At 36.1% G+C, this 13,652-nt stretch overlaps 1 protein-coding gene across 1 annotated transcript in view; it reads right to left on the bottom strand.

Moving 5' to 3' along the window:
- spo11 (SPO11 initiator of meiotic double stranded breaks) overlaps window positions 1–13,652 on the bottom strand; it is a 41,999-nt gene that overhangs the window by 24,710 nt on the left and 3,637 nt on the right. The window contains exons 4-7 of the mRNA XM_056449808.1: window positions 12,929–12,995; window positions 9,506–9,614; window positions 7,253–7,339; window positions 6,924–6,960 (exon numbers count right to left, since the gene is read on the bottom strand). Of these exons, the coding sequence (XP_056305783.1) occupies window positions 6,924–6,960; window positions 7,253–7,339; window positions 9,506–9,614; window positions 12,929–12,995 (300 nt within the window). The remainder of the gene's footprint in view (window positions 1–6,923; window positions 6,961–7,252; window positions 7,340–9,505; window positions 9,615–12,928; window positions 12,996–13,652) is intronic.

The raw sequence follows: 13,652 nt of genomic DNA, 5'->3' as shown, positions 1-13,652 counted from the left end.
CTATCATCCTTTGTTCTGTCATGGCAAGCCTGCTTCTTGACATGTGTCCGTTCACCCTGGAAGTCCCCATCTTACACCTCTTTCACACCGCATTCGCGAGCAGAGTGGGAGCAGCTCATGTCTTTTTTGGGGTCCATGTTAATGGATAAATATTAGAGCTTTCATACCGCAAGCAAATGCAGCATATCGGTGTAGAGTGTGAGCAGAGCCGAAGCAGCAGTGCCGCGATCATTTCGGTGATGGGTCTATTCTTTGCTGCTCACATGCAATTAAAGTGACAGTGCATTAATAATGACTAAAAACACATTGAATGACAGTAAAATGAGCAATTTTACCCAATAAATGCATTGATAGGATCCACAGATTTTTCTGCACTGTTTCTGCTCTAAATACGCACTGCCTCAACTCTGCTTGTGTGTGCGTTGTGAATGTGTGCCAGTGGAGGAGATGCTGTTGCAGGAGCTAGAGCGTTGCTGCACATAACACACTGCGAATTGTGCAGCTTTGTAGACCCACACGTGTTGCTTAGGATAACTTTGTTGAATTATTTGCATAATATTTCTAATTATGGCATAGCTTTCCACCTAATCAGGCTAATTAAGTAATGAGTGAAAAAAACCCACACATGCTTGATCACAGCCCGGCCTGAAGATAATGGAAGGAAATATCGGCCCGTATCGGGTCAAGTCTGGGCTCGAGCTTGAGCAGAGAATCTAAACTCTGCAATGGGTTTACTCACTTTTTTAAGTAAAGTCAACTTGTTTTTAAGGCAATGGGTTTACTATTTTTTATGTTAAGTAAATAATCTCATTTTAATTTGTGTTCTAAAGATCAACAAAGGTCTCCAGGGATTGGAACAACATGAGGGTAATTAATAACAGAATGTTCTTTTTTAGGTGAACTAATCATTTAATGCCTATATTACAGATTTCCCTTTAAAAGCTCCTGCTTACTGAGAATACTGACCTATCTTTATCAATGTGAATAAATTCAAACAGCTGTGTGATATAAGCCACAACTGTGTAAGGCATTTGGCAATGGTCATAAAAGATTTCCAAAATGATTTATGGATTAAATTAAACTCTTAATCCGAACAATGTGCATTAATTGCCAATACCCTCATGGATTAATCACGTTATTGTGGATGTGTGAACAGCTTTTTTTGAAACTTCCCAGACTTCCTAGTTTGTGTTTGAAGGACAATAGAGTGATTTTTATCTCAGTGACACAATGTTTTTTTTTTACTTATATTTACAATTATATACCATGCCTGAACTATATAATATTTAAATATTAAAACTAAGAGTGGGTCGGTGGCTCAGTGATTAGCACTGTTGCCTCACAGCAAGAAGTTCGCTGGTTTGAGTTTCAGCTAGGCCAGTGGCATTTCTGTGTGGAGTTTGCATGTTCGCCCCGTATTCGTGAACTAAATTGGCCGTAGTGTATGAGTGTGAAAATGAGCATGTATGGGTGTTTCCCAGTACTGGGTTGCGACTGTAAGGGCATTCGCTGCATAAAACTTATGGCGGAAAGTTGGCAGTTCATTCTGTTGTGGTGACCCCTGATAAATAAGGGACTAAGCCGAAGGAAAATAAATGAATGTATATTAAAACTATAACTAAACTATATAAATAGTGTGATTTTATTTGTAGAGTTTGTGCGAAAGCATCCATATGGCTCGATTAGATGCTTTATAAACTGCTCTTTACTGTTATATGTCTTTTATTGAGAGGAAAGGGTGCAGGATATTTTTACATATTCATCTGTATATCTAAATTCTACATATAGACCCTTTAACAAAACATAATGGCATTAGAAAAGTTTTACATCTGCCAGTAAAATCAACAATGTATTCAGCTTTGGCGACTCCTAATAACAAAAAAAAAGGGTGGGGGGTGGGGGGTTAGTTAGTTAGTTAATAAATTTAAATAATAAATAAAACATTGAACTAGAGGTCTGCACGTGACAGTTTTTTACTCCTGCTCCCGCCAGGTTTTATTCCGCACCTGACCGGTCCAGTTGTATAATCAGTTTTTGTCCAAAATCTCACATTTAAATTGGGTACTACCAAAAGAGAAAGATAACAGATAAAACTATGTTGTGCAAGGATTGTAGGCTAAATTTCAGTTTTGCTTTCCCCTCTCCGTTTTATTTGGAAAATTATTACTGCGCCACAAGAAATGTGGTCAGTTTCCACGGCTTCCGGGGTACAGCCGCAGGAATGCAGACCTCCACATTGAACTAAAGTATTAGACCAAAAACAGAAAGACTAGATTTTAAATGATTTAGTTTCGTTTTTAAAAAATATATATAAATTATTATTCAAATATTTATTACTAAATAGAAAAACAATTCAAAATAAGCACATACGATTTAAATAAATTTTTTTTTTGAATAAATACAAATAATCTAACAATAAACAGTAACAGGTAACATGTTATATGTAAATAATTGATGATGGGCCACTGAATTATTGGAAAAAGTCTGAGGTGGTGATGCAGCCATGATGTGAAGCAGAGTTGAAATATTTTAAGTTTGTTATTTATTTAATATTTTAAGGATTTGTAAGAATTTTTTCCTCTTTGAAATGCACTTCACTCAAGTCATCCTAAGCCTGTTTCTAATTCCAAAATGTCATTTTAGTAGTGGAGCAGTGGAGGCTTAAACTACTGATATGAGAATTATTAAGTGTGTGAAATATGCAAGTCTGTGCATCTTTCAACAATGTCTATGCAAACAGAACAGCAATGTTACCACTCACTAGAGATGACATGCATCTTTTCAGATCCAAATCTATTTTATTGATATAGTTAAGCTTCATAGCTGACAAATTGGTGCACATTTCTGTGTTTGTGTGTCTGTGTTTGTATGGACAGGAAAGTGAAAGAAAGACAGTATGTCCTTTCCAAAGATAATAGAACATAATTTCATGGGAAAAAACAAGGAAATACTTAGCCATTTTTATCCCATTGCATAAGTGACAGGACTGTGAAGAGATATGGAGGGATATGTGAACTTTGAAGCAGTAAAAAATTGCCTGAAACTCCTTTAGCTGTGAATTTGCATGAAAACTATACACCTTTCAACTCTAGTCCTGGTAATTTATCTCTTTGCACATTTTGTATGTCTTCCTAATTTAATACACACAATCGAGACCACTGGCTTGCTACAGTAGCAGATCTCTATGGACTAAACTGTGTCAGATCAGAAAGATGTGTAAAGCAGTGGATCCCCAAAATTGGAGTTGCTTTAGGGGTCATTCACATTTGGCGTCTTTTGTGCTTGTATTTACCAGACGCACAAAGTTGAAAACATCTGATCTTTTCAGAATGCTGCAAGTGCGTCGCGAATCACGTAACAAAAACTGACCAATCAGTTTTAAATTTTGTATGGAATATACATGCACATTTTTAAAACTCGATTATGTTTCATAAGCTGACACTTTGGGCCTCTATCTTACACCCGGTGCAATAAGGCACAAGACGTGTTTAGCACAATTTGTTGCTATTTTCAGTCCAGTGCAACAATAATTTTCACATTTTGTGCCACATTGTTTAAATAGCAAATTTATTTACACCACTTTGTGGACTCATGGGTGTGCCAGTCTAAAATAGAGGTGTGTTAAGGCGCAATGATGTTTTGAAAAAGTGAAATAGACTACGCCATTGACCAAATAAAAGCAGGTCTAAAGTCCAGCGCAGAGTGCCTATGTGGGTTCAAACCCATACATATTGCTTAATACACACAAGATGTACAGCAATACACAAATACATTTACATATGAAAACAAATAAAGGATTAAAATGTTATGTAAAAATATTATTTTCAACATAAATATAAAACCACTACCTCTATGACTTATCTTGGGGGGGCTTTTTCAGTTTATTCATGACAATTTGCATTTGTATAATGTTATTTTATATTATTATTACTACTACTACTACTACTATTTATTATATCCATATTTATATTTGCTTTAATAAAAACAAGTTTAGATTTGTCCACCTGTTGGGTTTTGGAGATGTATGCATCACCATCTCGGGCATAAGAATAGAATGTGTGTTTGGATAGAACTCAGGTTTTTGACCACACTTTGTTATTATTGTTCATTTATTCATTTGCTGGAAATTAGAACTGAATTTAGAAATAGTTTTGAAACAAATCTTTGGGCTTAAACTAAATTAAATATTTAGGCTGATGGATGTCTTCAGTGGAGTACGTACAGCACCATTTCCTTATTCACAAAAGTAAAGGAGTAAAGAGAAAGTAAAGAGGCCGAATGGAGGAGGCTCATTCTTTATCCTCGCGCAGATGGTCTGTTAAACTGTTTTCTCGTTCGTGAAGCATTCAGTTGTTCCATTCAGTTTCTCCACTTACAAAGTCTGCCCTGTAAATAGCAAATCCGCCATGGCGCGACGTAACTGACTCTTAAAGGGAATGTGAGATGAGACTCTGATTGGTTTGATGCACGTTATGCTCAAAACACACCCATAACTCATTAAGAGAATAAGCACAACCCTGTTGGACCATGTGCTGCGAAGCAAAGCGTGTTTTCCCTTCCTTAAAATAGCAAAAGTGAATTTGAATATGACCTAAATGCTTTTGTGCCATGCGCTTTAGACCTTTTGCGCCTTGATTGTTAAAATAGAGCCCTATGTGTGGTCATGTAAACTTGGTCAAACTTTAGAATAAGTTTCCATGATGCATTTACTAACATGAACAATACTTAAGCATATTTAATTATAGTTCAACATTGACTAATGTGTCCAATGATTTTTAATAACTTACAATTAACAAAGATGAATGAATAACGTAATAAATGTATTGCCCATTGTTTGTTCTTTTAGTAAACACTAACTATTTTAACCTTATAGTTAAGTGTTAACAATGTTAAACCATTTTCCTAAATGTTTTCATGAACGTCATAAGCATAAACCATTTCGCACAACTAGACTTTTGCCCCTTACACTGATTGTGCTCAGCATGTAAACGAATAACATGTGAAAGGAGCACATCATAACTGTGGACTAAAGCGGCCCACATAGAGAAAATTATTTGTAGAAAAAGCGGAGGAAATTCAAATGGTTTCTTTAGCGAAAGAGTTAAGCCGCTTCTCCACTGTGCAGTAAAATTTCGGCATGGCACATCTCGGTTTTCTTTTTTTTTCTGCCATTTAGTGCTGCTTTAGTTAGGATTATTGTTGACCCACCTCTACTGATGTGACATCATCATTTTCATTTTCAGTTTGGGTCATCCCATCTAGACCTAGAAGATCTGAACCTATTCCTGAACCTATTCTCTTCCTTGCAGTGGTATAAAAATAGTTGATCGGTGCAAACCAAATATACAGCAGTGGCTGCGGCGGACTATTTAAACATAGAGGGTTTATGCGTCTCATCAAATCTACTGATACTGGTATTGAAGGTTGCATTTACACTGCATGGTTCAAGTGACTCAATTCCAATTTTTCCTCCCATGTGGCACTGATCGGATATGGCCCATGTACGTGTAAGCATGAAAAACAAAAAAAAAAAAAATCACATGGATTCAGATTTACTCAAATCACATTCAGGTCTTGTTCATATTTGGAAATTTATCCGATATGAACTGGATCCGTGCCCTTGTGTTTGCAGTTTAAGCAGGTAAATCTGATTTTCACCTGTCAATGCGAGTCGCGCATCATAAAAAAAAACGTAGCGAACGACTATGAGAGAGAAAGTGCAATATCCGCCACATAACCAATATAAAGTAATATAAAGCTATTGCATATATCACTTGCATAAATCACGTAATGGACATTACATTAAGATGCCTACTAATTTAAAAAGTCCTAGATTAAAAGAAGATGGCCAAATGAACTTTTCTGTCATAAACTATAGTAAAAAAATTGTCAAAACGAAAGAAAAAAAACCCCCCTTCAAACAGATTAAATACGGGAACAGAGAAAAGGGCGCTCTTTTATTTTCAGCTGTCAGTCAGCGCCCGCTCTTTTTTTGGTCATTGCGTCTTTGCCATGTGCAGTGTAAATGCAGACAATAAGATACGAGTCACTTTTAATAGATGATGATAGCGGGTCATCAAAAAAAAAAAACAGATACAGTCACAAAATTGGAATTGACCATCAAGATCTGCAGTGTAAATGCACCAGAAGATTCCCCTTTGGACCAACCAGTGATAAGCTTTGTCTATACATCAAGGCACCCTTGGAACCTCACCCAATGTTCTTCCTACCTACCTAATTTGTTGGCCAAAAATCATTCAAAAAGAGTTTCTTTTTTGAGGGAAAATCCACGTGAGGACAGGGAGAACAAGCAAACTCCGCACAGAAATGTCAACTGGTTTAGAAGGGACTTTAACCGGGGACATTCTTGCTGTGAGGCAACAGTGCTAATCACTGGGTCACCGTGTCGCCCATCTGGAAAGGAGGAGTAGGGGTGGGTAGGAGGGGGATTCTTCAAGACAAAGATATTGAGATAAGAAAACTCTGGTTACTTATAGTGAGCTAGGAATCATCTGATTGGAGAATCAATCGTGAGTTGATGCGGGAAAAGCTGAAACAGTCATAAGCATGTGATCCTCTCGAAATTAGTTTACTGTTAATGAATTTTATTAGCTCACTAAGTGAGTGATATTAAGTAATATTAAGTATTTATTAATTGTTGATATCAAGTATTAATTATTAAGCCTAATAAACAGGATTTACTTGCTTGCATGTAAACCAGTAAAATGCATTATTTCAAAAAGCTGATTTTTGTGAGTTATCAGAGTATCGGCATGCATCTAAACATGCTCATTGACGCAGACAGATATGATGCAGACAGATTGTTCCATTACATCCCCATAATGTGGGCCCAGAGGACCAGCACAAGAGCTTATAGGGTGGCGTTCCTTTAATGACATGATTAAAGTAAACAGGAAGGATACTTCTGATTCCATTAACGTTGGAAGACACCGACACAGCCTAGAGAGGAAACAAGGACAGAATTATAAAAACTCTTTTAAATAATGTCATACAGAAAAACAAAGTCATAACTTCAAAGAGACCAAATGAGTGAGTATATCCGGGATGGTGTGTCAGAGCAGTGGTAAAGAGGACGAGCGCTTGAATTATACTGATGTGAATGTTTGACAGATACAGTCTAAAAATGTTGCCAGCAGAATTATAGATGAACGCTTGTGGGCAGAAGGCGGTTATATAAATCATGTTCTGACAAACAGTGAGCGGTAAGTGAGTTTTACAGATCTGCACTCACTATAGAGCTGGAACTGCAGTCCACTTTTGTGCCGTCTTCCTCCAAATAACACAGATCACCCGAGATGAAGCCTTTCGATGTTGCAAGCTACAGGGCATATTTAGGAGAAATTATTTACTGTGAACACATTCCCTTTCGTGAAAATGTCCAATCTCTCCATGATTTTGTGATTCAGTTCATTGTTGCATGCCAGTCATTGTTAAAATGAATACAGCCAAATAATGGACTCTTGTTAATGCTTGTCAACTTTAGCACTTAGCAAGTGTTCACTTTAGCCAGTGGATTTGACAGTGTTTTAAAAACAAAATACTTTATAAATTTTTTGCATTTAAATGTGAATAAATGTATTGATTTTTATGACCTACATACAGTATACTTGTGTTTTGCTAAAGAGTTGTGACCGGAAAAATGAAAAATGGTGAAGTATATTGATTGCAAGCCTACAGTTTGTGATCATATCTCTATTTTGTTTTGTTGATATACACTCACCAAAATAAATTTACATAAATAAATAATAAATATAAAAAGTGTGGAAAGCCCTATTTTGTTTAGCCATCTTTATTTTTCTTATCCAGTACAGGGTTCATACGTTCATACACATTTTTACAACTACAATTTCATAACTTATCCAGGATTTTCAAATAAATTTTCATGACCTAATGTTTTATGTAATGTTTATGTGGTAAATAATAAAAAAACACACATTACACATTCAAATTTATTACAGCATATAATTCATTCATTCATTTTCCTTCAGCTTAGTCTCTATTTCAGAGGTCGCCACAGCAGAATGAACCGCCAATTATTCCAGCATTTGTTTTATCCAGCTACCCATACACTCTCATTTTCACACACACTTATACACTACGGCCTAATTAGTTTATTTAATTCACTTATAGCGCATATCACGTGAACACTGGGTGAACATGCAAACTCCACACAGAAATGTCAACTGGTCCAGCCGGGACTTGAACCAGCAACTTTTTTGCTGTGAGGCCAACCACTGTTCAGTGCTAACCACTGAACCACCGTGCCACATTACAGCATATCATAACACACAACAATCAATTTAGTTTAAATGCATTTTTAGATCATTGTAAAACATTTAAATAATGCTTACACAGCTACAATAATATTATGCAGAAAACACAACTAACATATATTCAAGTATAGTGATACTTGTTAAATTAATTTCCATCACTTTTTCAAAACTGTGTGGGTTTTTTGTTTTTCCAAAACTCTGTGAAAATTCCATGATTTTTCCAGGTTTTCCATGACCATATGTACTAGGGGAAAAAAAATTGTGATCTCGATTTGACCTCCCACACGATTTTAATCCAGCATCTCTACGATTCAGCCTGTTATACTTTCAAGTTTAGGAGAGAAGCATAAAGGCAGTTGCACAAGTTCACATCGATTTATACGTTGTTCAGCAACGTGGACACCTCCAAAAGGTCAACAAGCATGCTGTATTTTCATACATGGAGTTAAACATTAAGCATTTTTTTCTGACCGCCAATAGAAAAAAAAATTTATGGTCCCCTCCAAAAAAAAATTATTTTGTTATTTCTTAGCCACATATTTTAAATAATGTGTCAAAATAAGCAAACTCTGGTTGTATACATAGACTTTAAAAATTTGAGTAAATAAATTTTACTTTTGTAAAGGTTTTATTGAGATGTATTGTTGCTGATTGAATGTGTTGGCCTGGTTGGAAAATTAAGACCTGATTAAAGTGATTTAAGAACCTACACGACAATATTTTAGTGAATTTATAAATTTATTATGGCCTAAAATTTAGTTTTTGAAATGTAAGGCATTTTAAGACTTTAAGACCCTGCGGACACCCTGTAATATTGTGAATGACAGATTGCAAGCATATGTTTCAAACATAATAATTCAATTGGAAAACTGTACAATAACAATAAAACTGTTAAATTTGTAAAACTGATTGATGTTTATTTTTTAGTTTGTGTATTTATTCCTATGAATTAAAGCTTTAAAATGATATTAGTACCTTTCTAAATCCTGCAGAAGCCTTGAGAAATGCACTTTTCTACCACTTAATAAACATAAGTACTACGCTATAACATTTCTAAAAATATTATGGCAGTAATTTTAAGTCACAAAAATGTAAAAGGCATGTCAAATCCTGCCGGGACTGAAATACAAAGTTCAGCTATTATAAATGAGAACTGAAATTATACATTTGTCCTTTGTGTATAAAAATGTCACAGAGCAACATGAACTTACAATATGCAGACTCCTGCGAGGAACCTTGAGCATGCATGAAATGTCATCCACGACGGAATCCAACATCCTCTGCGACCCAAACAGCTGTGGGTCATTATAGTATATGTCTCTGACGAATAGAAGAGAAAACATTTCAGCGCACAGGTGCACTTGACAAATCACATCATAAAAATCAAAGGTTCCACCTGCTCCCTATATCAGATGATTTATGAAGCTGTTTGCTGATTTATAACCACATCATCACTTACATCCACAGGTGGTTTGAATGAAACGGTCTGCAAAAGCTGACAAAAATCTTAAATATTTAGACATGAAACGGGTAATAACTAAGAAGTGCAAGAAAGGATTTTGGAAAGTTGACAAGAACTGATGTAAGACATGCTGAACTCGACCTAGACATATTTTAAAAGCATTTTACTCATTCTTTTATTAGTTTTATGTATTAGTTTTTGTAGGGCTGCACGATATTGGGGAAATATGTGATATTGTTTTTTGAATATTGCGCTAATGATATTTCTTGCGATATAACATTTCCCTAAAGAAATTCTATTTTTGTTAGATTTTAAATAAAAATCTCAAACATTAAAAATATGAAATATTCATTTTTTATTTATCCGGGGTCGCCACAGCGGAATGAACCGCCAACTTATCCAGCACATGTTTTACGCAGCGGATGCCCTTCCAGCTGCAACCCATCTCTGGGAAACATCCATACACACTCATACACTACGGACAATTTAGCCTACCCAATTCACCTGTACCACGTCTTTGGAATTGTGGGGGAAACCGGAGCAAACTCATGCGAACATGGGAAGAACATGCAAACTCCACACAGAAATGCCAACTGACCCAGCCGAGGCTCGAACCAGTGACCTTCTTGCTGTGAGGCGACAGCACTACCTACTGCGCCACTGCATCGCCAATATTAAACAGTTTACTAAATTTGAAAAAATCTAATTCAGGCTAAAAAAAAGCTGTCAAGGAATGTGCATTCTGATTTTAAAACACTTTGAATGACTAAAGGTGTACTTATGCACAGTCGCCTTATATTGCCTTATTTGTCAAATGAACCGGGATATGGGGGTCAAATGCACTCCCAGAGGAACCCAGAGGAAACCCACGCGAACACAGAGAGAACATGCTAACTCCAGATAGAGCCGATAGAGCCAGTAGATGAACTACTAATATCTTGTCAACATCCCCATAAATAAAATAATAAAGTATTACCATTTAAACATTAAAACCCCTCAATACCTTTATTATACCCTCACCCTCCAGAATGTGGCAATTTTACACTCTATGGACAGTGTGAGAGGGGTCTGGATGCAGACCTGATGCAGTGCAATCTATGCTGCATCCAATGCTTTTTTTTAATGGGCTTACCTAACCCCACCCCTAACCCTGCCCCCCACAATGACATCACTCGCTCCATTGAGTGTATTCAGTCTGACATTGCATCGCTGATTGATGCAATCTCAGCTTGCATGATAAAGGCTGCATCCAGATACTGTTGGACAGTGTAGCTGTTTTTGTAGGCTGTGCCTTTAATGCAAATGAGCTGGTTCTCCCCACACATATTGGCAACTGGTCTAATTTTATTCATTCATCCATTTTCCTTTGGCTTGGTCCCTTTATTAATCAGTGGTCGCCACAGCGGAATGAACCGGCAACTTATCCAGCATATGTTTTACGCAGCGGATGCCCTTCCAGCAACACTGGGAAACACCCACACACTCTTGCACACACTCACATACATTACAGCCAATTTAGCATTTATAATTCATCTGTACCGCACGTCATTGGACTGTGTGGGAAACCGGAGAGACACGGGGAGAAAATGCAAACTCCACACAGAAATGCCAACTGAACCAGCCGGGGTACGAACCCGCAACCTTCTTTCTGTGCTGCCTAGATCTAATTCAGGAAATTTAATAAAAGAGACTTGTTGTGTTTATATCACTCAAATATGGAGTGTCAAATTTAAGACTTTTTAAGACCTTTTCAAGACCATCATGAATAAAATTTCAGACTTATATGGGGTTAAACACTAAGCATTTTTTCTAACGGCCAGTAGAAATTTTTTTTAATGGTCCGCTCCAAAAAAAATCTAATTTAGTTTTTTCTTACCCACATATCTTAAATAATGTGTCAAAACAAGCAACCTCTGGTTGTATACATAGACTTTAAAAAATGATTGATAAATTTGACTTTTGTAAAGGTTTTATTGAGATGTATTGTTGCCTATTGGATGAGTGTTGGCCTGATTGGAAAATTAAGACCTGATTGAAATGGTTTAAGACCTACAAGACAATATTTCAGGAAATTTAAGACTTTTTAAGGCCTAAAATTTAGTTTTTGAAATTTAAGACATTTAAGACTTTTTAATATCTTTAAGACCCCCTGCACCTGGTTCTGTCCAAACAGCTTACAAAAAAGTTGATTTTGCAAATTTCAGTAATAAAATTTTATTGCCAACTTTTCTTAAAAAGTTATAAAATCATTAATTTTAAGTTAAACACCGTAATAGTATATTCAGACATACAAAATATATATACATTTAAGCTATTCACTTGAATCTATGTGAATTGAAGCTATGCGCTTTGTACAGAACACTATTTTAAGCCAGTATGGAACACTGTTAACACCTTTCATCTTCCTTACACATGTGGAGGAGGTACTTCTCTCCTCTTTTCTCAAAAACTACTGATCCACAAGACATCAGTCACTGTGTGGGACTGTGCAATAGGTATTGATCCAGAGAACGATCAAGAAATTTGCTTATTGGGCTTTCAATGATGGAGGATTGGTTGTTTGAGTGCACTGAACAGCAAAAACTGCACGGAAAATTGTTAGTCTACATTACACAGTACCTACATTTACCTTTGTGCCACATCGCTCTAGCTCAGGGGTGTCCAAACTCAGTCCTGCAGTAAAGGTGTTCTGCATAGTTAAGTTCCAACTTTTTTCAACACACCTCTCTGAAGTTTCTAGTATATCTAGTAAGAAAGAGCCTGATTAGCTGCTTCAGGTGTGTTTAATTGGGGTTGTAACTAAACTTTGCAGGACACCGGCCCTCCAGGACTGAGTTTGGACACCCCTGCTCTAGCCAATCACAAAATAGCACATACTTGGGAGGTGGGTATAGAGATACTACAAACCCATCTTATTGGTCATATTTAAACAACCTCTGCATGCAACATACAAATAAAACATAAAATATATTTGAATTATCGTATTGGATATTGGATATACTATTATTGCGATAATGATATTTTTCGATGTTTTGAAATATTGTGCAGCCCAATTTTTTTGTACTTGTACTGTCTTAAAACAATACAATAGTGAAAGTAAAATACTTATTAAAAATTGTAATAATGTATGACCAACACATTTTAATCTGTGATTTGTCGACATGTTGCTCACCTTTTAGTTGCATAGGAGTCACTTTGTACAAGTTTGTAAATAATAGACAAGATCTTCAAAATCAGGGCTGTAAAACAGGAGCATACACAATTGTCATATCAGACAACATTAGTTACACTAGAATTTTCTGTCTGGGCAAAAAAAATAAAATAAACAAAAATCATTGTCACATTTACATTTAGTCATTTAGCAGATGCTTTTGTCCAGAACAACTTACAATACGATTCGGCAAGAACAGAATATACACACATATAATTAGCAAGAAGTGCTACAATTATACAAAGGAACTGTAAGTGCTCAGATAATAAAGTGCTAGAGTATAGAAGGGGGGTGTTTTTTTTATAGAAAGAGGACAAGTTTCTACAAGTGGTTTGTCAAACCCACTCATCTGTGTGAAGCACACTTCATAAATGTACTTTTTTCAAATCTAAATGTTATGTATGGGTAGCTGCCATAGATGCAATGTGGTTTCTATGTAAGTGGTTTTTAGCATGTTGCTATGCAGTTGCTAGGATGTTGTGGGTAGTTATTTCGGAGCCTGTCCAAAGAGCTTCTGGTGTATATATATAGCTTGGGTCCCAGTTTTATTGCAAGTTTATGGGATTTATGTTGTTTTATTGTCCTCTGAATTACAGTGAATTATTCTGTTTAATTACTGACATTTGGATATGTTGTTGTTATTGTCAAACATATATATCCCTCATGACAACTGTTAGAACGCTTT

The sequence above is a fragment of the Danio aesculapii genome, chromosome 23, assembly GCF_903798145.1.
Source record: "Danio aesculapii chromosome 23, fDanAes4.1, whole genome shotgun sequence".
Lineage (NCBI taxonomy): Eukaryota > Metazoa > Chordata > Actinopteri > Cypriniformes > Danionidae > Danio > Danio aesculapii.
This window is presented reverse-complemented; position numbering and strand designations above follow the sequence as displayed.